General features: G+C 51.0%; 1 protein-coding gene and 1 long non-coding RNA gene across 3 annotated transcripts; both read left to right on the top strand.

Moving 5' to 3' along the window:
- The first annotated feature begins 6,213 nt into the window (after positions 1 to 6,213).
- On the top strand, positions 6,214 to 7,737 carry LOC311443999. Its single transcript, XR_014697612.1, has 2 exons — positions 6,214 to 6,845; positions 6,953 to 7,737. It is a non-coding gene; the product is annotated as an uncharacterized lncRNA (long non-coding RNA).
- A 7,900-nt stretch (positions 7,738 to 15,637) lies between these two features.
- Positions 15,638 to 21,369, top strand: TBX22 (T-box transcription factor 22). Of its 2 annotated transcripts, none has more exons than XM_084534645.1 (7): positions 15,638 to 15,762; positions 16,010 to 16,111; positions 16,185 to 16,359; positions 16,437 to 16,601; positions 16,700 to 16,764; positions 16,841 to 16,926; positions 19,469 to 21,369. In XM_084534645.1, the coding sequence occupies exons 1-7, from the start codon at positions 15,740 to 15,742 to the stop codon at positions 20,077 to 20,079; spliced, it is 1,227 nt and encodes a 408-aa protein (XP_084390771.1). In that variant the 5' UTR covers positions 15,638 to 15,739; the 3' UTR covers positions 20,080 to 21,369. The 2 variants fall into 2 exon arrangements, with proteins under 2 accessions (XP_084390771.1, XP_084390772.1); XM_084534646.1 differs by having other exon boundaries at positions 16,491 to 16,601.
- The last annotated feature ends 225 nt before the right edge of the window (positions 21,370 to 21,594 follow it).

Genomic DNA, 21,594 nt, shown 5'->3' on the forward strand with positions numbered 1-21,594 from the left:
CTGGGAACATCTGCATCGCATCCCGCTCTGCCCCAGCCCCGTCTCTGTTAGCAATATCCCCGCAGGTGCTGGGCTTGGTGGTGTCCTTGCTGCTTGCCGCCCTGCCACAGACACGCCAGAGCTCTTCCCTCCGTGAGAAGCCTCTTAAAAGAAATTGCCTTTAATTGGTTTACGGTTCTGCTTCTGCTGCGCTCACAGATTGGAAGAACGAAAGCTGGCCAGACCAAAATACTTTACGACCTCGGTTTCCATTTAGTTAATATTTTCCAAGCTGGTTTCCTGTTTTCCTGTTGCCAAAAACACGTATCGGCAAAGTGTAAAATAACTCGCATAGCAGAGATCTGAAAGAACCGCTTCTGCTCAGAAAAGCCCCGGCTCTTTCTTTATCAGCAGCCTGTGATGTGAGCCTTGCCCTCCGCAGATGGCTCCATACCACCACCTCAGAGCTGCAGGGACGAGGCCGCGGTTTTGGGGCCATAATTCAAATACTGGGGTCTGTCTCACTCCGAGAAATGATATTTTTCGGATGCCGGCAAAAGGTGGGTGTTCTGTTCTCCTCAGTCCCAAATATTTCATTGTCGGGCAAAAATAACAGCGAAGCTGTTACAGGGCAGCCGGGGGATCCGCGATTGGAAAATTTCACTCTGTCTAGGGTTACTCCTTTCAGGGCTCAATTCAGTCAAAAAAAAATAATAATAAAAAAAAAAAGAAATGTGGTATTGTGAAAGGCCATGAAAGGAAAAACCTTTTTAGCAGGGCGTAGAGCCAAGGCAAGTGAGCAGGCTCTGAATCCTGCACATCCTGACAATTTTCTCTGTACTTAAGCTATTAAGCTGCCTCTGCCCCAGCCATTTCTGCTCTGCAGCTCCAGGGATGCAAATGTGCGAGTTCAGAGCTGGAGGTCCCGAGCTGCAGAGCTGATGGTTGAGCCCTGGAGGGGATCCGAGCAAGTCCAGCATCCGAATCCCGCAAGGAAATCCCAGGGGCCGCTTTAGGAAATTATCTGCCTGCACCTTTGCCACCATCAGGGTGCACGGGGGTGTTGAGTAAATAAATAGCAGTGGTAAAAGAAATAAATAGTGTGCTGGTGAATAAATACTAGAACAAATTCCTAAAAATCGGGACGTTTTGTCGGGTGTTTTGATAAATTGCAACATTTCATATAACCTTTTTTTTTTTTTTTTAATGTAGGAGAAAGATGTAAATTATTCAAACTTACTTGGGAGTGCTCACTTTATAAAACAGGAGCCAGCTTCTGGAAGCAAACACCTAACAGGGAGAGTGTGACTTGTGACAGCGCGTGGAAATAGCGAGTGCTGCCGCCGTGCGCTGCGGGCTCGTGGGGACGCTGATTGACAAGGAAAACAAGGAGAGGAAGCTATACCTTTACAAATCCGTGGCCCTTGTATCGGTTTTCTTTGCGCCAAATCAAGGTTAAAGCGTTTTTCCAGTCGGCGAGGGCAGGAAGGGAGCGGGCCACAGCGCCTGGAAAATAAAATAAATGCGTTGGGTTAGAAAAGCAAAGCTATCGGAGAGGGGGGCAAGGGGTTTTATGGCAGCAGCCGCCTCTGTCACAGCCTCAAAACGTAATGTAAGGTTATGTGGCTAGGTATGGACGAATATAACCCAAAATTGAGTGTTGATGGGATTTAATGGACAAGTTTTATTCAAAAATTGAAGATTAACACAAAAAAAATAACAAAATTTGCTGCTGCCGGTTCCAGATCAGGCCCTTGGTCACTGACCCGGACACACATTTCCTCCCCTTGTCTTAAATTAAACCAAATAGGGTAAATAGCACTGAGTGAGAAATAATGTTTGGAAATACTTTAACGTACAGGGAGAGGAGCGGTGTAAATCACGCCCTCACCAGGGAGCGGCTCCAGGGAGAGCGGCGCTTTCCGACGCCGTGATTGAACTCCTGCTCCCATTTACTGTCGTTCTGGTAAATCCGCAGCCCCTTCCACGGGCTCTTCCTGATTGCAGAGGTACAAAAACACTCAGTTTGGAAATCAGGGAAGCAGGGAACATTTTTTTCCCTGTGATTTTTTTTAATATGTTTAAAAAAAAAACAAACAAAAACACCTTGATTTAATAGTAGTATCCTAACGCTGTGTGAGCAATGGATCTGCTTATTAAGACACTTCATCTCAGGCATATGAAATAATTTCTTTACCAAAAAAAAAAAATAATAAAAATAAAAAGGGAAAATTAATTTCCTTCCCTCTGCTTGAGTTTCAGAGGAAATTCCACGTTATCACTCCAGAGAGCACCCGCAAAAGAGAACAGGGAGGAAGCAGAGAGGGCAACCTTTCCCTCCCATCATCGCCGGGCTCAGCACCACAGGACCCCAGCCAGGAAGACCCCGGGGTGTGGGGAGCTGCAGCCAGCAGGTGGGGGCTGTGGGACCCCAGGAATGGCACTGACTGCTCAAATGCTGGCATTTGACCCCATACAAGTCACTTGGCTCAGCCCCATGGATTTTAGCTCCGTGCTGGCCAGGTTTGGTGTCTCTTCACGTCCTTTTTTTAGCGTTTTGCTGCCACCCCAGTGTTTCCCTGGGTTTGCTTGTTGTTGCCAGCCCACTGCAGGCTTTTATAGAGCTTTTAAAAATTATTTTCATGGGTTCATACCCATAAAAAGGCAAAATGGAAAACAAGGGTGGGGAGGGAGGGAAAAACTCCTGATGCTTTTGACCATGAGGTATTTGGTCCTTGTGTCTGAGGAGCATGGGGGGGACACAGGATTAGTACAACCCCTGCTGCAAGCCAGAGGAGAAGTGGGATGCCTGCTGGCATTTCTGAGAGGATTTCAGTGAAGCACAGACATAATTCCAGCAAACATCCAGCCCTCCCTGTCATTCACCCCTCGTGCCCTCTTCCAGGAGAGCAAGACCTGGGTGCTGACGTCCAGCATCAAGCTGTGGGGGGAAAAGGTTTTTGGAGATGAAGGAGCTGGTACTGGGGGCACCCCCTTATTGACCCTTCAGAGCATCTTTTGCTCAGGCCTGGTGCCAAGTGGAGGAGCCGGAGCTACTTTTTGGGAGGCAGCTCCTGCAGGAAGGTTCCTGGAGGTGCCACTGGTGGCAGTGGGAGCCTGGTGCCCAGAACTGGGTCACGTTTCCAGGAGTTTCTCCCGAGGAAGCAAATTGCACATGACAAGTATTCAATTACAGTTTATAGCCAAGAAAAAAAAAATACAAAATAAACATCTCGTCTGCATGAAGGGCTCTCTTCAAGTCTCGGGAACTACAAATTGGGCAGGATGATTAGCACGGGCTTCCTGGTGCCGCTCGCTGTGGCTGAGCCTGGCCGGGTGAGACCCGCGGTGTCCCCCGGTCGCCGTGCCGTGGTGCTGTGGGTCCCCTCCGTGCTCCTCGGGAGCATTTTGGGAGCCAGGGCCCTCAGGAAGGATGGAGGATCACTAATCCGCCCTCATTTGGGGACGCCGGCTCGGAGTGTTATATCATTTGTTATTAATAACATCCAGGGTCCGCACCGAGAGCGCGTCCCATTTCATGCAGCCGACTGTTTGGGCATCGTGTGCCACAGGCCATATGGGCCTCGTTTGAAAGCCCTCCAAATCGCAGGGGTCCATGTGCAACTGATAAAGGCCAATTTGGGGGGGGTCGGGAGGGGGGGACCGCTCTCCAGACAAATCCGAGAAGGACGCCCTATATGTTTTCTAAGTGCTAAACTCAAGGGAAATTACTTCATCAAAACCCGATCCAGACCACAGTAATGAAGACTGTGATGTAGCCAGTGTTCGACCATGTTGACTTTACAGTACTGGAATTAATCCATCTGCATTGCAGCTCGGTGAAATCACTTCCAGCCCGTAGCGGCTCCGGGGCTGACTTCATCCTTGCAGCCCCAGATGCAGAGCCCTCGGAGCCGGGGGAATTACCGGCACGACCGAAGCGCTGCTCGCGGCGCGGTGACAGCTGTCTGTCTCCATCGGGGAGATGCCCCACCGCTCTTAGGGATGCTCAGGGCCCCGTGTGGCTGCCATCGCCGTGCTTTACCTCCCCGTGTGGCTGGAGGCAGGCGGGCTTGCTGCTTTCCTCTTCCTCCATGGGATTATTCAATTTGCCCCCCCCCTTTAAAAACCCGCGGTAAGCTTACGGTGAACTGTGAATCCACCCCGATGCTATCTGCCTGATCGAGTGCTTCCTCAGCAAGGTGCTTTCCCCTGCTGTGGAATTCCCTGAGACCGCTTTTAAATAGGGAAATGAGCAAAATATTCGTGCTCCGTGGCGTTGCACAGGACAACAGGAGCCCTGTGACGCTGAGCTGCAGCCAGCAGCAGCAGCGGGTTTGGTTCCGCTCCCTGCAGCCCCTGCCCAGCCCTCGGGATTTCCCCTTCCCCTCGCCCCGTACGTTTCTATCCACATCTTTCCAGTATGAAAGCAAACGGGCCGTTTTCTTGGTAGCGGCAGCGTTGCACAAATGCTTTCGCTTTCTGTGAAAATGAGGGGATTCTGCGAAGCGAGAAATGCTGCAGAAACCACAGAAATCCCGATCTTGACAGGGTTCCTGCAATCAAACGAGGAGGAAACCCTGAGGACAGGCTCTGACTTTGGGGCCAGCGGTTACAAAGCCGGGACCCCGGGGATGCCCGGCGCAGGTCACCGCTGAAGGCACGCAAACCTCCCTGTAAGCACAACGCACCTCTCGTGGAGAAAGTCTGCACAAAGCAGGCAAATTAAAGCAAATTCATCAATTCTCACCCTTCTGAGGAGCTCCTGTTCAAGCTGTCGGCAAAGGCAGCATTTAAAACATATTTAAGGGAAATTATCAAAAAAGAGACAGCCCGGACAATGCCGTGGACATAAGGCACTGCAGGTGGTGGGTGCACAAGGAGGAAACACAACCTCTGGAAATCGGCCTAAAGGAGACGGGTTTTAGGAAAAGTGCAAGATGTGAGTGTATCCGAAAGCATTTATCAGCCCTTGTATTCTTGCTGGGCTTTTTACAGTCTTACCTAACCCCTGTCATGTAATTTAATTAAGTTTGTTTAATTTATTTTTCAAAAAAATGCATGTGGGACTAGTAAACCTAATTAAAAAGAAACATTGTTAAGCAGCCTGATACAGCTATAATTTGATTTAAAATACTGGATGATACCAACATTATAAATGTAAACTGATATGCCTTTTTTTTTATAAAAAATCTAAACAGAATTTAAAAATCCTTCGTTTGGAGCAGGCTTTATGGGCTGGGGTTAATTGCGAAGGCTTTCTTCCTCCCGTTCAGTTGCTGCAGGGCTTTTTTGCGAGGGGGTAAGAAATATTTCCTACCCAAACAAATCTCTACCGGCTCTGCCTACGAGCCAGGTTTTGATACCTTCCCTCTCCTCATGCAAAATCCCGCCTGCCCAGAAAGCCGGGCCAAAGCCCCTGGGGATTTCAAAGGTCGGGGACACGGCGGATGGTTTAGGTTTGCTTCTGGACTAATCCCCTGGATTGCAGAGGGAAAGCTTCTACCTGGCATGAGGCGAGGAGCGGCTTCGCTCAGGCCCTGTTTGTAGCGCTGCCATCAGCACGCTCCGTGCAGCGTGATATAACCCGCAGCATATATAATATAACCCTAATATATAATATATAACCTATAATATATAACCCTACACCACGTGCAGGACCCCAGGCTCACCTGCCTTCCTCACGCTCCTGCCTCCCTAAATCCAAACAAGCCCAGCTCAGAGCTCAGTGGCCTCAGAAGTGATGCTGAATTTGGGGAGCTCCTCGCTCAGCTTGTGTGCCACAGCCCCGAGGGTCTGGGTGTCCTGCCCAAAGCCTAACCCCTGCCCAAAGCCTTCCTAAATCTCTTCCTAAATATGAGAGCTGAAAGTCTATTTGTTTGTTTGGTTTTCCCCAGCAACAAGGCTATTTTAGTACAAGTTATTATTACTACTATTATTACTAATTATTCATTTATTTATTTATTTATTTATTTATAAATCTCTTCCCTGAATTATTTGCAAAAATGTTTAAGACACAACGTGACGTGGCTGGACCAGGAGAGCCACGACTTTCTTTTAACTGCCACAGCTCAGGTAAATCCCAGCACAGGCAAACCCCATCACTTCATTATGAAAGCAGTCAGTGAATTTGTCTGTAACAAGCAGTTGCTGGCTCTTGTTACACCAATCCTTCAGTAGCTGGAGAAATCAAAGCATAAAAGCCTTCTACAAGTGCAGGTTAGGCACAAACTACAAACAGAATGGAAACAAGCAAAGACAAATAATTTAACAAATTGTGAATATCAGGATTATCACTAAATGCAGTTCTGTCACTCGTTTTCCTAAGCTATTGCTCTGAGCGCCCCAATGACACCAACTCAGCAGCCTCAAAGGAAAACTTAATCCAAGGCACCTATTTTAATAAAAATAAAATAAAATAAAAATCAAACACAGATAAAAATCTTAGTTGAAAAGATTTCAGTTGTTGTAGTTGCCCCTGGATTTATTGTGCCTTTAATAACAAATAACAATAATATTTACTATTATTTCCCCTCCTTGCTTTTAAACTTCCAGCAAGACGAGAGGAGGCCCTGGGCAACAAGCAGAGGAAAACCTGAGAACCCCCTGACAGGAGGGAGAGGGGAAACAAGCTGCAGAAAGTAACAAATACTGTTTGCCTTCGACTGCACTTGATTACAGTGATTTGAGCTGCAATTTGTAGGCACGGAGGGCAAGACAGAACGCATTACATGTTTTTAATTTGACTTTCTTCCTTTAAACTGAGAACTTTTCTGTAACTTCATGACTGAGGAGCTGCCCGGGAGCTCCCTGCAGCAGCAGCAGCGTCTCCTGCACGTGCGAAACCCCGGCAGGAGGCTTTCCTGGTAGCGCGGTGCAGTTAATATTAGCCGCTGAACCAAGCGCTTGCTAAATTAAGGCTTTTCTTTTTGTCTTACAAATTATTCTCAATGTGTTCCTCATTTTTCTGCAGGTAAACAAAGGAGGACAGTTTTCAAAGTGGGGTCTGTTCGTGCAGCAGCCGCCCCAGAAGCGCGCAGTCCTGTTTGCCACGCCAGCAGCAGCAGCTCAGCCCCGCACAGCTCAGCCCCAGGTCTCCGACCCACTTTTCTGGCAGTCATCTTTATTTGCCAGCAATGGAGATTAAATGGCAAGATTTCTCCTATTCATTTTCTACAAACCTTCCTCCTTGTGCTTTATTGATATAAATTACAGAAAAATAAATCACCGTGCTGTCAGCTGAGTATTTATTTCTCTCTAGCTGGTGGAGCGCAGATTCACTCCAGGTACCGTGGCTATGCCCTGCACTCTCACAAGCAGTGGATAACGCATTTTTCAGTCCTCTTACCTCCAGCCTCCAGCTGCACGGACCGGGTAACACAAAACACACTGAGCTGGGCAACGCAGTGCCACAGCACGTGCTGCCGCGGCGCTGGGAAAGTGGTGGTGGAAGCACATTAAATAAAGGACGGAGTTGTTCCCTGCCCTCCAACAGCAAAGCGGAGCTGTAATTGAAGCTTTCCTGACTCCTCCGTGATTCACTGCATTTGCAGTTTCTTGGGGAGGTCCCAAAGATCCCGAGTTAGGAGATGTGCGGGGCGGAAAGCGGGGCCGCACGCGTTTGTGAGCATGGCTGCTGAGCTTCGCCTTGGTTTTCATTGCGCGGGATTAACTCCGCTATGTGTGGAAGCGCTTGAAGTCTGTGGGATATGGGATAATAAAACTGAGCAGATGCGAGAATGTAGGAAGAAATCCAGATAACATACATAGTCCTTCGCCCTGCAGCTTCAAGGAACCCCTCTGCCCTTCCACGAGCTGCCTGCAAGGGGCTGCGGGCACCAGCTGGAAGGTGCCCACACCAAAACCTCGGTGCCAGCTCTGCTATCTGTCTGGTTTAATGCCACACTTGCTCTTAGCATACGATTAGTAATGAATTACCAATAATATTTAAATGTAAAATGGCCTCCAGGTTGCCCACAGTGGACTTCTGCACGTGGAGGGGCTCTTTGCTCTGGTAACTAATGGGCACGGACAGGCTTGAGCAGCACTGAAAGGTAATATCGACTGCAAACGCAACCAGATGTGCAACGAATACACAACTTTTCTGATGGCTAAAACTTGCTGCAGGTCCAAAATCAGGCTCAGCGGCTTATTCTAGGTCTTGAGGGTGAGGAAGAGGCAAATTTTTTGTGCGTGAGCTACAATCGTAACTCAGACTCGTGGCCAAGACTGGCAGGGCAGAGGATGAATAAAGGCAGATGCGATAGATCAAGGGCTGATTTGAGTTCCTGGGGCATGGTGTCCAGAAACACAGCCACTATGAGGATTTGGGGGCTCTTCTGCCTGCAGATGAGTCCTTTTAGGGATATTACCCCTTTACTGATACTTTTTAAATTACATCTTATCTAAAACCGTAGACCTTAGAGAGGAAAGCACGCCTGGTGGGCACTTCTCCACGTCCGTGTTAGCTATGGCAAACTCAGGAACATGTTCCAAGGCTTGGAGCTAGCACATGTGGAGCAACCCATGGTGTTGGGACAGGAGGAGGCTCAGCGGGGTGTCCCAGCTCGCCCCAGGCACCCAGCGGTGCTCCACGGACCCTGCGCCGCCCCCAGCCGCAGCTCCCCCTGCGCCCTTCCCCGTCCCACCTTGTTTTCACATTACCCAAGGCCCGAGCTGGTTTTTCAGAGCAAATCCCCTGGTAATGTGGCTGGGATTTGGATTTATGGCTACGGAAGGTGTTGAGCCACTGGACCAGATGGTTATTTGCTAATTTGGAAGGTTTGGAGTGGTTTTGGGATCTCAACAGAACTGTCCGCATTTGTGAACAAAAGGAACCCATACATCGAACTGCTTCGTATATTAAATCATTGCATGTTTTTCTTCTTTCCTTATTGAAAAAGATCATTCGATTGCTTGCTGTATAATTTACAGTCGGCGGTCTGTGACCCAGTGCAGCCAGAAGGAAATTTTGGAAGCGCGAATAATACCACGGAGACAGATTTTCCTGTTCTCTGATCTGAAATCCCTCGCGAAGCTTGCTGACCAGTTCAGCTAACGCTGGTTTTCTCTTACGACAGCAACACCAGCCTCAGACAGCCTTCTCCGGCAGCCTTTGCATGGCAGCTACCTGCACGTTAAGATGCCCGGGCTGCGTTTCCTGCTTGTGCACAGCTCAGATGGTGCCGTCGGGTGGCAAGCCAATCTCGCTTATTTATTGCTTCAAATTAAAAGCAGAAAATAATATCCTTCATCCCTAAGGGGAAACTCGGGAAAAACAGGGTTTCACCCAGCTTCGCAATGAGAGTTCATGAGGTTTTAATTTCAAATACAAAGAATATATAGCTTGGTCGGGGGGTGACATCACTCTCCTTAGAAGATGGCGTGTGATCCTTTTCCCTTTTTTTTTTTTAAAGCTGTTCTTTTACACATCTGCTGACAGATATTTGTATTGGCAGGTCTCATGAAATATTAAGATCGTATCTTTTCTGTTTAATTTCAAAAGTCTCTTCGTAACCGAAGTGCCAGCTAACAATTCAAAAGCACATCAGTGCTCAGAAGATGACTGAAAGCTTCCTTGCAAACCTTCTGATTTATTGTCCTCCCGAACGCAATCCCTTTTCCAAGCTTTCATTCTCTTCCCAGCATTGTTTGCATTTGCAGCAGTAATCAGCTGCAATAACCGAGGAGAGAATAGCAACACAGAGCTGAGGAATGAAAATTCATCACCGCCACCACGTCTCCGACCTGCCTTCGAACTGGCTGCTGCAAAGCACTCGGTTGGTGCACGGTGGAAAGAAATCGGTCAGAAATAACCCGTTGGCAAAGCGCTGTGCAGCAGAGCCAGTGGGATCGGGGATAAATCATTGTGTTGTGTTCGGATACACCTTCACCAGGCCCAGCGAAGGACTGAGGAGCAAAACCTATCACAGCTGCCAGGATTTGGTGAGATGGAGCTGCAGTAACCTGCGGTGGCTGCGTAAGCAATAAATAACTGAGCATCCCACAGGAAAGCTTTCCTAAGCCTACCTCCAGGCTCACGGCTCTCCCAGAAAGGCTCCGCATGGGAGCTGGGAACCCCAGGTGGGGACACTGGGGACAGTTGTCCAAGCAGGCCAGGGACTCAACCACATCCCCGAGAAGGATTTTGGCAGCCAGCACAGGGAAAAGCGGCTCTGGGATGCCTCTGGGGCGGCAACAGTAAGGGAGAGGCAGCTATCACAGCCTAATAAAAGGGCCTGGTTTTAGTAAATCCTATTAAAGGAGGTGCAACTACTGGCCCCGACAGCAATGAGCACCACTTCAGGTGCCTGATCCTGGCTGGGACGTGTGCTGTGGACCCACTTGGTAACAAATCCAGCCGTATTCCCCAGCCCCAAACCTTGGCCATCGCAGGATGCTTTGGCCAGTTTTGCTTTCAGGCCGTGCGGTGCAGACCGTCAAAGAACCTTTCTCCCAAGGCACCCCGTTAGGATTTACAGTGAAGCAAACCAGGATGTAGGCTGTGTTTCATAAAAAAAAAAAAAAATAATAACCTCACTTTCCTCCTTAAAAAGGCGTTTCTGCCTTCAGGTGCCTTTCCGTGGAGGGATGGGCTGCTTGTAACGCCCCGCCGGGGCCGGCTGGACCCCGGGATGCAAGGGGCAGGAAACGCGGCCCCAGCAATCCTCTCCTGCGCGGGGATATAGGATAACCCCAAATCAGCTTCCCCAGCACTATTTTTAATTTCCCTTCTCCGGTGTGGTTCCCCTGGCAGTTAAATGGAGAGCGCTCGCTGGTCCCGGCTGTGCTCAGAGAAGCGTGGGGCAGAGGGGGGGGGTCCCCCAGGTCCCCCAGCCCCGTCCTTCACCCCACAACTCCTCCCCGTGGTGAAGTGGGACAGGATACATTTTGGTGCCATTCTGGAGGTTTTCCGCTTCGTCCCTGTGGTTAATTTTGCTCTCTCCAAATCCCCGATTATTACACATTCTTGAAGTATTTTCTTTAAGCATTACGGGAGGAGTTCAAGACGGCAGGAATGTTCCCCTTGCCTTGGCAGGGGGAAGGGGATATTTCTGGGATGTATTTCGGTGCTCTGGAGAACCTCTGGAGAAGACACGGGGCTGGGACAGCCGGGCACAGGGGCAGGGCTGGTGTAGGCTTCCCAGGGGAGATGCTCCTCCTTCCTCCCGTGCCTCTCCCACGGGGATGCCCACCATGAGCCCCCATTCCCACCAGAAACCAGAAACGCCTGCCCCGGCCCCATAAATATGCCTGGATGCATGGCAGGGCTTGGAAGAGGTCACCAACAGCATCCTGCAGGCAGGAGCTGGGTAGGGAAGGTGCTGCTACACATGCTCCTCACAGAAAGGAGCCAAGAAATTTTTGCTTTTCCAGAAAAAGTGCTGTTTTTGCAGTGGGATGTGGGGCAGAAGCCCCCACCACTCTGCCCCACCGTGGTGGTGGTCTCGGGAAGGTCTCAGGCAGCAGGTGAGCATTCGACCTCCCGGGGTGAGGTGGGGAACACCACCCACCCTCCCCTCACCACAAAGTGATCCGAGGCACCTAATTCGGTTTAACTTTCCCCAAATACGACATATAACGTTTCTACTTCACTGAATCGTTTCCTTAGAGCTTAATCCTATTCCCTCTACAACCTTTTGTTTTATTCGTATGTATAGAACAACATAACGGAGATGGATTTTAACGTACCTTTAGCACACAGCGCATGTGGCAGGAGGGGAAGGAGAAGGCCATCCTAGGAGGGTGCCATGTCCTGATTCCCAAAATCAATGTGGAAATCCCAGAGCCCTGGCCGTGCTCACAGTGTGCACCAGTGTGTGGTCACACCCTGCTGCACAGCACCACTCCTCACCCCTCGCCCCTGGGCTCTGCAACACCTCGGTTTGGTCCTCACACCTCGCCCGGATCCCAGGCCGGGGTTCATAAGAGTTCATCAGGGGCCAAATTAGAGCGAGAGCGAAATTAAAGCTATGCTGTGGGACCTGACATTCGAGCACTTGAGGGGAAACAATCTCATAAGCGCCGCTCTGAGCTACTACGGGTGTTTCCTGCTGGGATTTACTCCGTCCTTGGGAGCGTTTTGTTCAGTGATTGCCTGCTAGGAATATTCATTACTCTGTTAATAAGCAATCACTTAATGATTCAAATGAAGTGGCAGTCACACTCATTAAAATTACTGCTTGGTGCTTACAGAGGCGAGTGCCACCGAAGCCAGCACGGAGATGCTGCAGCTCAGCTCCACCTCTGCTTGGGTTGCAGCCTGCGGGTCACCAGCATGGTGAGAAGCTGGTCCTGGTCAACAAACACGGCCAGAAGCTGGCCCTGGTCAGCCAGGACACTCCGAAACTGGTCCTGAGACAGCCGTGAGGCTGCCCCATGGCAAATTTCACCTCCCCCTCTACTGCCGATAGCAGCAGCTGATGGCAGCATGCTGCCACTCGTAAGGTGTTTTTCTTTCAAGAAAATGCCATCGCTTGCTCTCTGGAATATTAGATTTTAGCTTGCATTTCTTCCGTGTCAGGTTTGCCCGTGTGAGATTGGAGGAAGCGTGCTCCTTGATGTTTACATGGCAGGAAAATACCCCAGGGTCAGAAGACCCAGGCTCAGCAAGCAGGCGCAGGAGGGCTTTGTGGAGGCACAGGGTGACACAGAGCCGTGCCTCCCTGGTTAGAAACCACCTGGAGGACAGCACCAGCTGCAAAAAGGGCTGCCAAAAAACAAAAAAAAAATGACCCTAGGACATGCCGTGCTTGTCTTTGACCGCTAAAGGTCTCAGTTAGGAACAGGGAGAGCAGGCAGTTTTGAAGGGGTTCGACACAGATGAAAGATACAATGCTACCAGTTCTGTTGTCATAGTCAAAATATTTGTTAGCATATGATTTCTAGTCCATTTTAGGGGTTTTCTATTCTGTCATTCTGCTATTAGCTGCGAGCATCTTTCCTATTAGCATCATAAGGAATGTACAGGTTTGCAAGACCAGAAAAGGGTTTTTTATTTTTCAAAATGTAAAAGGAAAGATTTTCTTGCTCACGGTTCTTGAAGCAGAGAACAAACCGTCCTTCCCAGTCCTTCCATTGAACCTGAAGAAGTTTCAGCACCAAATTTATATTCACAGCTTTACATAAACCTACGACGTATCAGGTGGAGATACAAAAGATTCAAGCTTTAGACGTGTAATGCAGAGCACGTGGCTTTTAAGTGTCACGTATTGCCCCTAAGCCACAAGTCGAGTTCAGTTTGGTGTTTGTTTGTTTGTGTGTTTTGCTTTGTTGAATGCAAAGTAAATCTTGGCAGAACCAAGCGCTGCTTGAACATAATTAAACGTCTCAAAATCTGCCCAAAAACCGACCAGAAAAGTCTGTGTTTGGAATTTACCTGTGTGCTCTACCAGATTAATGGTCAGTAGTAAAAGATCATTTTAAAGTTAAGCAAACATTTCTGGGGTATTGTATAACGCTTGCTTTAAAATTAAGTTAGTTAATCTGAACTTTATGCCAAATGATTATTTGCTCGATTTTCTGATGACGGTAATATATTACATACCACCACATAATTTGGTAAAGACAATAAGATTACAAAGCCCGAGAACGCTCTGAGTCAGTCCTTGACGGATTAAAGCTCTCCAAGGCCCCTGAAAACACTTCCCTGACATATTAATTTGACCTAAACCTCCAAAATGTTCCTGATTATATCATCTCGGTTGTGCTTTATTTTTGTTTTATTTTTCATTGTAGGAAATTAAAAAAGGGTCGGTTGATCCTCGTCCAAGTTCTTGAAATGTGTTGCAATGCTGAGGAAATAAAAGATTACTTGAAATACTTTTTAATAATATGTCATGTCAGCAGAGATAAAAGTTCACACTCGGTGCCCTCAGCTGGCTTCTATCAGCGCCGCGAGGAGCGCAGCCGGCGTGGCCGTGCTGCAGGCAGGACCAGGGCTTCGCCTGGCTTTAAACCACGAGCTGATGCCGTTCTCATTACCACGATGTTTATGAAATGCTTCATTTCTCTTCCTAAAAAGAAACAAAAATCTGCATAGGTGCAGCCAACCCCACCGCGGGTCCCAGCCTCCTCCCCACCCTGCCCTCTGCCAGCCTCTGCCCCATGGATGGGGACAGGGGTGGGGACAGAGACAGGGATGGGGACAGGGATGGGGACAGGGATGGGCATTAGAAGCAGTGCTGTCAGTTTTCCCAGATGAGCTCAGCTTTCTATGCCTCGCTGTCAGACCTGGATGCTCGCTCACAGCTCCCGGGTCAGGCTGCGGAGCTGGGCGCCGAGCTCTGGCCTTCAGCCCCAGCAAGAAAAAGCCAGAGTTTGGTGTGTAAATGTGTGGGGAAATGCATGGATGGGAATAAACGGGTGTACGTGAGCATCGGTGTGAAAAATCCACCATAAGCGGAGCAACGAGCATCCTTCAAATGGGCATTTGGGGACGTGGCATGGGGTTTGGGGCACAGTTTGGGTCTCAGGTGAAGGCTCACCTGCCCTGCCCGGTGCTGTGCCAACGCTTCCCGCAGACCTGCCTTCCTTTTGGGGTCGGCTTGGTGCCTCCCAGCCCGGGTAGCATCCCCGAGGGCGGCAGGGAGGGGGGTCCCGCCTGTTGCCCCCCCCCCGGTTCCCCTGCCCGGGGCCGTCCCCCCGAGGGCTTTGGGCGCTGCGGGGCGCGGGGGGGAGGCTGCTGGGGGGGCTCCGGGGGCGGATCAGCCGGCTTCGTGCCCCTAATGCGGTGCAGCTGCCGCCGCTTTGAAGCGGGGCCGTGGAAACATCCCGGGGGTCATGCCAGAGCGGGCCGGGCTGGGGCGGATTTTCTGTCTTTAAAAAACAAACAAGAAAAAAAAAAACTGACGACGGGGGGGGGGCAGAAGCGGAGCAGCTGGGCCGGGGGGGGGGCCGGGAGAGCCGAGTCGCAGCCGTCCCTCGGCCGTCTCATTCCCCCCCCCTCCCTTTCTTTTTCTTTTTTTTTTTTTTTTTTTTTTTTGTGCTGGTTCTGGTTAAACGTTATTTGCACTTTTGTTGGAAAAGTGGCCCCTAGTGTGCAATTATGTCAAATTTCTTTGAGTTTTACAATTTAATGGAGAACAGTAACTCTTTTATTGATCCTAGACGGGGCCGGCTCCTCTTCCCCCGCTCTTCCCCTCCGCCGCCCGCTTTTTCCCCTCCCTCCCTCCCCCCCTCCCCCGCCCCAGCCCCACGAAATGCCACTCCGGCTTTCTCCTGCTCCCACCACTTTCCAAAACAAACAGCGGGAGCCGCAGCCTCCTCTCGCCTCGCTCGGATGCGGGCGGACCCCGCCGCTGCCCCCCGACGGCGCGGGCCGGGACCCCGCATGGAGCGGCCGCCGGGAGCCCCGCCGCCCCGCTGAGCCCCTCGGCGACCCGGGGGGGCCCCGGCCCGGGGGAGGGGGGCATGGCGCTGAGCTCCCGGGCTCACGCCTTCTCGGTGGAAGCCCTGGTGGGGCGCTCGGCCAAGAGGAAGGTGCCCGACGGGCGCGACGAGGACGTCGGGGCCGGCTGCAGGCAGAGCCGCAGAGCCCCGGAGCCGGGTTGGTAGCGTCGGGGGGTCGGGGGGGAGCTTAAGGGGAAGGGGGGGGGGGGGGGCAGGCTCGGCAGCCGCCCCGGCGCCCCCTCCGCTTTGTGTTCCCCCCGCAGAGAAGCGGCCCAAGGCCGGAGCCGAGAGCCGGGAGGCGAGGGACGAGGTGCAGGTGGAGCTGCAGGGCTCCGAGCTCTGGAGGAGGTTCCACGAGATCGGCACCGAGATGATCATCACCAAGGCCGGCAGGTAGCGGCGGGCCCCCCCCCAGCAGCTCCGCAGCCCCCCCAACCCCTCTCCTTCCCTCCTCCGCTTCTCCTTCCTCGGGGCTTCCCCCCTTTTATTTTTGCTTTTTTTTTCCTTCGGTGTTTTTCGTTCGGCATTTTTCTTTCGATGCGTTTTTCCCCCCCTCTCCGACCTCCCTTTCATTTTTCAACCTCGTCGCCGTTTTAAACGCGTCCCCCCCCCGCTTCTGACGCCCTGCCCGTGCCCGCAGGAGGATGTTCCCGTCGGTGCGGGTGAAGGTGAAGGGGCTGCAGCCTCTGCAGCAGTACTACATCGCCATCGACGTGGTGCCCGTGGACTCCAAGCGCTACAGGTACGGGCGGGCACCGACGGGGCGGGCACTTGGGGGGGGTCCCTGCGGATCCTGACGGCGGCCGGCGGCCCAGGTACGTCTACCACAGCTCGCAGTGGATGGTGGCGGGGAACACGGACCACTCGTGCATCACGCCGCGGCTCTACATCCACCCCGACTCGCCCTGCTCGGGGGAGACGTGGATGAGGCAGATCGTCAGCTTCGACCGGGTGAAGCTCACCAACAACGAGCTGGACGACAAGGGCCACGTAGGTGCGGGGCAGGGCCGGGGCGGCCTCATCCCGGCGGGGCCGTCGGGGCTGAGCGCGCCCTCCCTGCCGCACAGATCATCCTGCAGTCCATGCACAAGTACAAGCCCCGCGTGCACGTTATCGCCCAGGACTCCCGCTTCGACCTGGCTCAGATCCAGTCGCTGCCGGCCGAGGGGGTGCACACCTTCTCCTTCCAGGAGACCGAGTTCACCACGGTGACAGCCTACCAGAACCAGCAGGTACCCGCGGCCGCCCCCACGGGCGCAGGGCACGGGTCCGGACCCCCCCAACAACAACACCCCAATAAATGGCCCCTCTCGTTCCCCTTCCCCCGCAGATCACGAAGCTGAAGATCGACAGGAATCCCTTCGCCAAAGGCTTTCGGGACCCCGGCAGGAACAGGTAACGGCCGCCGCTCGTCCCCCCCCCCGTCGGGGTCCCGGCCCCGCCGCGGCGCTCAGCCCCGTGTCGCCCGCAGGGGAGTCCTGGACGGGCTCCTGGAGCCCTACCCGTGGCGGCCCCCCCTCGCCCTGGACTTCAAGGCTTTCGGCGCCGACAGCCACGGTGAGTCCCGGGGCTCCCGACGCCCCCCCGACGGCCCCCGACGGCCGCAGGCTCCGGGCGATGCTCGGGGAGCGCCCCTGGGAAGCGGCCGCGGGGCAGGGGGGGGACAAAAAGGGGACAGGGGGGACACCGGCAGCCTCTCTTTTATTATTTTATTTATTTTTATTTTTTTTTCCCGAAAAATGCGCTTCCCGCAGGAGGGAAAGTGGCCGCCCGCTTTGGTGCCGCACTCCCGCAGCCCCTCAAAGCGGGGCAAGGAGGGGGGAAACCGAGCACTGAGCACAAACTGCCCCGGCTGGCATCCGCAGGGGGCTCTTACAGCCCCCCGGCAGCCTTTGGAGGTGTTCCTGTGAAGTGGTTTTTGTTAGCGCCGAAGGAAAAGCCGACAGAGCTTTTGCACCCTGGAGCGCTCCGGTTTGGGGTTAAAGTCGCCGTTTTTGCTCTCCTTTATGTTACCAGCTCTTCAAATTTGTAATGGTGCACACCGAATCATTCCAGTCTCTGTAGGAAAATGCTGAAAGAAAAAAGAAAAAAGAAAAAAAAATCGTGCTGTATGAGCATAAAAATGCAGAGATAAAAAATCAGGCTCTGGAGAAATTAAGAGGTTTACCAGATTGCAAAGAGAGCTACTTTTTATTTTTATTTATTTATTTATTTAAATAGAAAAAAACCATTTCTAAAGTAAAAAGCTCTCTTTGAACCTATTGGGCAGGCTGTGGATTGGAGAGGAGCTGATGGACAGGCTGCAGTGAGGAATGAGAAAACCAGCACAGCTTTTGCAGTTTTTATTATACAGATGCTAAAATATTAGGGCTTCTTGGGATTTCTTTTTTTACTAGCTGTAACATAATTGGCATTTTTTTTTAAGGGTCAATTTTCTGGAATGATGTAAATATAACAAAATCCCCATTTCCACTAATAAGAAAATTGCATTTCTGAAAAAGAAAGAGAAAGAAAGAGAGAAAGAGAAAATGAAAGAAAATGAAAACGAAAGGAAGAAAGAAAGGAAAAAAAAAAAAAAAGCTGAAATAAAAATCCTGAATCCCTAAAGATAGAAGACAAATTTAAACGAAGCATGAATGATATGATGAAGAAAAAAATGGCAACAAACTTGGGATTTTTAAGCCTCGTAGAAATGGCAGAAAGGGCCAGCTATTCGGGCTGCTCTGTGCTCTCCACCATTACTCCCAGTCCCAAACTGGTACTGGGAGCTGTGGGATGCTACTGCTTAGGATACCTTGAAGTTAGTACTGCCTAGAGCAAGCATGCCGTGCTCTAGCTAGCTTCACAGGGACTCATTTGCTGCCTCATGCTCACAAATATTGGCTTCGTTGCACCCTTTTACGTGTCTGAAAGCCCACAAATCCTGGGAGGCTGTCAGGATGCTTGCACCAGGAGGAGCCCAGCTCCCTGCGTCCTCTCCCACCGATGTCAGTCCACAAGCAGCCGCTGACATCAGTGGCGAAGGGGCGAGACACTAAAATCAAGCATTCCAGGGCTATTGCGAAGAGGTGCTGATGGTGCTTACCAGACCTGGAGGATCCTCTGCGAGCTGGCAAAAATTAATTTGTCTTCAATTAAGTCTTCAATCTGTGTGTGTGTGTTGTTTTTTTTTTTTTTTTTTTTTTTTTTTCTTGTTTGTTTGTTTGTTTGTTTTGGTTTGGTTTGGTATTTTTTTTGTTTTGTTTTGTTTTGTTTTTCTCTTATTGGTGGGTATTTTTTTACTTTTTTTTTTTTTACTTTTTTTTTTTTTTTTTTTTTCTGTTAGATTTCATATACTAGCTGACTTTGGTAAGAAACGAAAAGAAGTGGGGGGAAAAGCCTCTGAAAGAGCGTGGTGATGAACGTGAAGCTGCCGCTCTGGGCGCTGCTCGGAGGCGCGGTGCCGAACAGTGGTGTTACACACACGAGCAGCCTCGAGAGCGCTCGCCACGTGTGAAGTAAACTGGTGTCGCTTTTCGACCAAATTATGAAAGTGTCCATTGATTCGTTTTGGAGAAGAGAATGTCAAAATGACATGTGCGTTTAAGGCTCCGGCAGACACTGAGAGGAGTCGAGTGTGTGTTTCAAATTGCATGGGAAGCCAAGCAAAATTAGTCAATTCCTGTGAGCAGGAAGGTACAAAAAAATTCTCCATCAGGCTGAATACATTTTTTTGTTCTTATATACGTGGGGAAAAGCTGCCTATAATTTGTACAAAAAGTAGGGAACTGAAAATGGCAAGTGTGTGTGTCTAACAGGAGGTTATCGGTTGTACAGCGAGGCGCAGACCCAGCAGGAACCTGTTGGCGTGGAACTGAACCTCATCATTATCCCACCCAAATTAATGGCATTGGACGGGTCTGAATATTCCTTAGACGAGCACCAAGTAACAGCAACGTGTAACTTAGGGAGAGGTCTTCCCATTTTCCAGGAGCTGGCTTTGGGGCTGCTTTGTGTTGGGATGGAGCACAGCAGCGGGGAGATGCGGTGGGAGCAGGAGTCCACCAAGGGCTCCGTGTTTGCGGCCATCACTGTGGGTGATTTCTGTTCCTGTTTTCAGGTGGGAGCTCCAGCTCTTCTCCAGTGACCTCCAGCGGTGGGACGCCCTCTCCTCTCAACCCGCTGCTTTCCCCGTCGTGCTCCCCGCCTGCCTTCCATCTCTCAGCGAGCAACATCGGCGTGCCGTGCCCCGAGACCTACCTGCACAGCCTCAGCCTGCCCCTCTACTACAAGATCTGCCCCGCGAGCTTCCTGAGGCAGCAGTCCCTCGTCTTCCCCAGCCACGAGAAACTGGGAGGCGCCAGCCCGCCGGCTTTGCCCCACTTCATGGTGGATATGCCAAAACTCTCTGCCCTCGGCATAACGAGCCTGAAAAATGGTAAATCCGAAGACTTAAACGGGCAGTGCCTTCAAGTACCCGGTTCTGCTAGTCAAATGCTGTATGGATTACATGCATCTGGAAACATTTTCCCATCAAGTCCCATTGCTCGGGAAGCACTTAATTGTTCTTTACATCCTCCATATGGCTTGTACGGCTATAACTTCTCTGTGCCATCTAGACTGATGAATGCAGCAAGCCATTTCAAAGTGAGTGACAGCATTCCAGCTTCTTTGAGAGATGGCAGATGCAATCACCCTAACTGGCACTCGACAATTAACCATTGCCTTTAGTGGGATTTTGTACTATCGCTAAGCATGGGCGTGTAAAGCGAGCCCGTTCTTCAGCCGTACCCAGGGGCTTGCTAATTTCCGAGTACGAAATACTGCACGGGGCAGGAGCGGTTCATTTTTGGTGGGCAAAGGTGTCGTATCGCCGGGAGTGTGGAGGATCTGGGAGCGAGGATTTGCGATGATCCCCAGCAAGGCGATACCTGTTGGTGGTATTTATGTCGCGGTGGTAGGTTTAAGAGCGAGCTGTACAGTCACCTTTTTCATATTTGCACTCTGAAGCGGGAACGTAGCCGTATACACTCCCACAAGTATGTTTTCCTGAAACTATCTAGCTTTCCTTTAGTTAGCCCAAAGCCCTGTGAGCGCATCCCGCTGGAGATTTTCCACTAAACCCAGAGGGGCTGCCTGAGGCCTCAAGGTGCCGTGCGTGGCCAGGCGCTCGGGTGTGCTCTCCCGCTGCCTTGAGCCCCAATTAACCACATGGAAGTGCCTCAATGCTCCAGGACCAGGGAAAATCAGCTCTCCAAGCAGGAACGAGGCCAAGGCCCTGCTGCCGAGGTGAAGGAGGACAGGACAAGTGACCAGGGGCTGTGGCACGGAGCCTGGAGCCCCTCTGCTGTGTGCCACCTGATCTGGTTCACACCAGGGGGCTTGGCTCAGAGACCTCAGCAGGGAAAAACGCCTCCTGAAGCTGCTGGAGAACGTGGGTCCTTTCTGGAGAGCTGCAGCTCAACCAGCCCCGAAGCACGAGACTGGAAATCCCTTCCAAAAGTCCTGTTTATTTTATTATAACCTGTGGATATTCTTGTTATTCTTGTAAATAATCTCTAGTCCCAGGGGTGCAAAGTAACTCTCAATAAATCGGGGCACAGATTATATTTTTTGTTTGATCAGTGCTCAGTCCGTATCTGAAGCCAGTTTTATCACTCAATATATGACAGAGATTTGAAAAAAAGTGCTTGAGTGGGGCCAGCCATATTTGGGGATTAAGATAAGAGAATCCTGTATTTACAAACATAACACAGCAATATATAGGGATTAAACGTAGGTTTAAGAACCAAAACCGGTATCAGAGTCCTGGTTTTATTTTCATCCACGGCAGACATCAAATTAAGAACAGAACAAATGGTTCAAATAACAAAAAGTCACACTTTTACTTTCATGAGTCTTTGGTAAAATCAGCCAGCACTTCTTCCCCCATCGTGCTTGGAGCAGCCAGAGCCCCGGGTGATAGCAGTATGCAGCCATAAGCCACGCCAGCCCTGCTAAACAGTCTGTGCAAACCTGCTTTCTCATGCTGTTCCTTAGCAGTTTATCTCACTGTTTTTATTAAAAAAAATGAAATGTTTTTTTCCTCTGGGAGTCCTTATTTCCAAGCCGTCACTCACTGCTGGTGGGCGAGCCCGCAGCGGAGGCTGGGACGGATCCTGCAAAATGCGGGGCAATCCTGGGGCTGGGCGCTCTGCTCGTGGTCGTGCTTGCTGGGAGGCTCTTCCCGATCAGTTACGGATTTGT

Source organism: Aythya ferina (assembly GCF_964211825.1).
Source record: "Aythya ferina genome assembly, chromosome: 13".
In the NCBI taxonomy this organism is placed as follows: domain Eukaryota; kingdom Metazoa; phylum Chordata; class Aves; order Anseriformes; family Anatidae; genus Aythya; species Aythya ferina.

Coding starts and splice junctions, on each gene's coding strand:
- TBX22 (XM_084534645.1), top strand. CDS start 15,740: ATGATCATCACCAAGGCCGGCAG. Junction 16,112..16,184: donor GTGGACTCCAAGCGCTACAG/GTACGGGCGGGC, acceptor CCGGCGGCCCAG/GTACGTCTACCACAGCTCGC. Junction 16,927..19,468: donor TTTCGGCGCCGACAGCCACG/GTGAGTCCCGGG, acceptor TCCTGTTTTCAG/GTGGGAGCTCCAGCTCTTCT.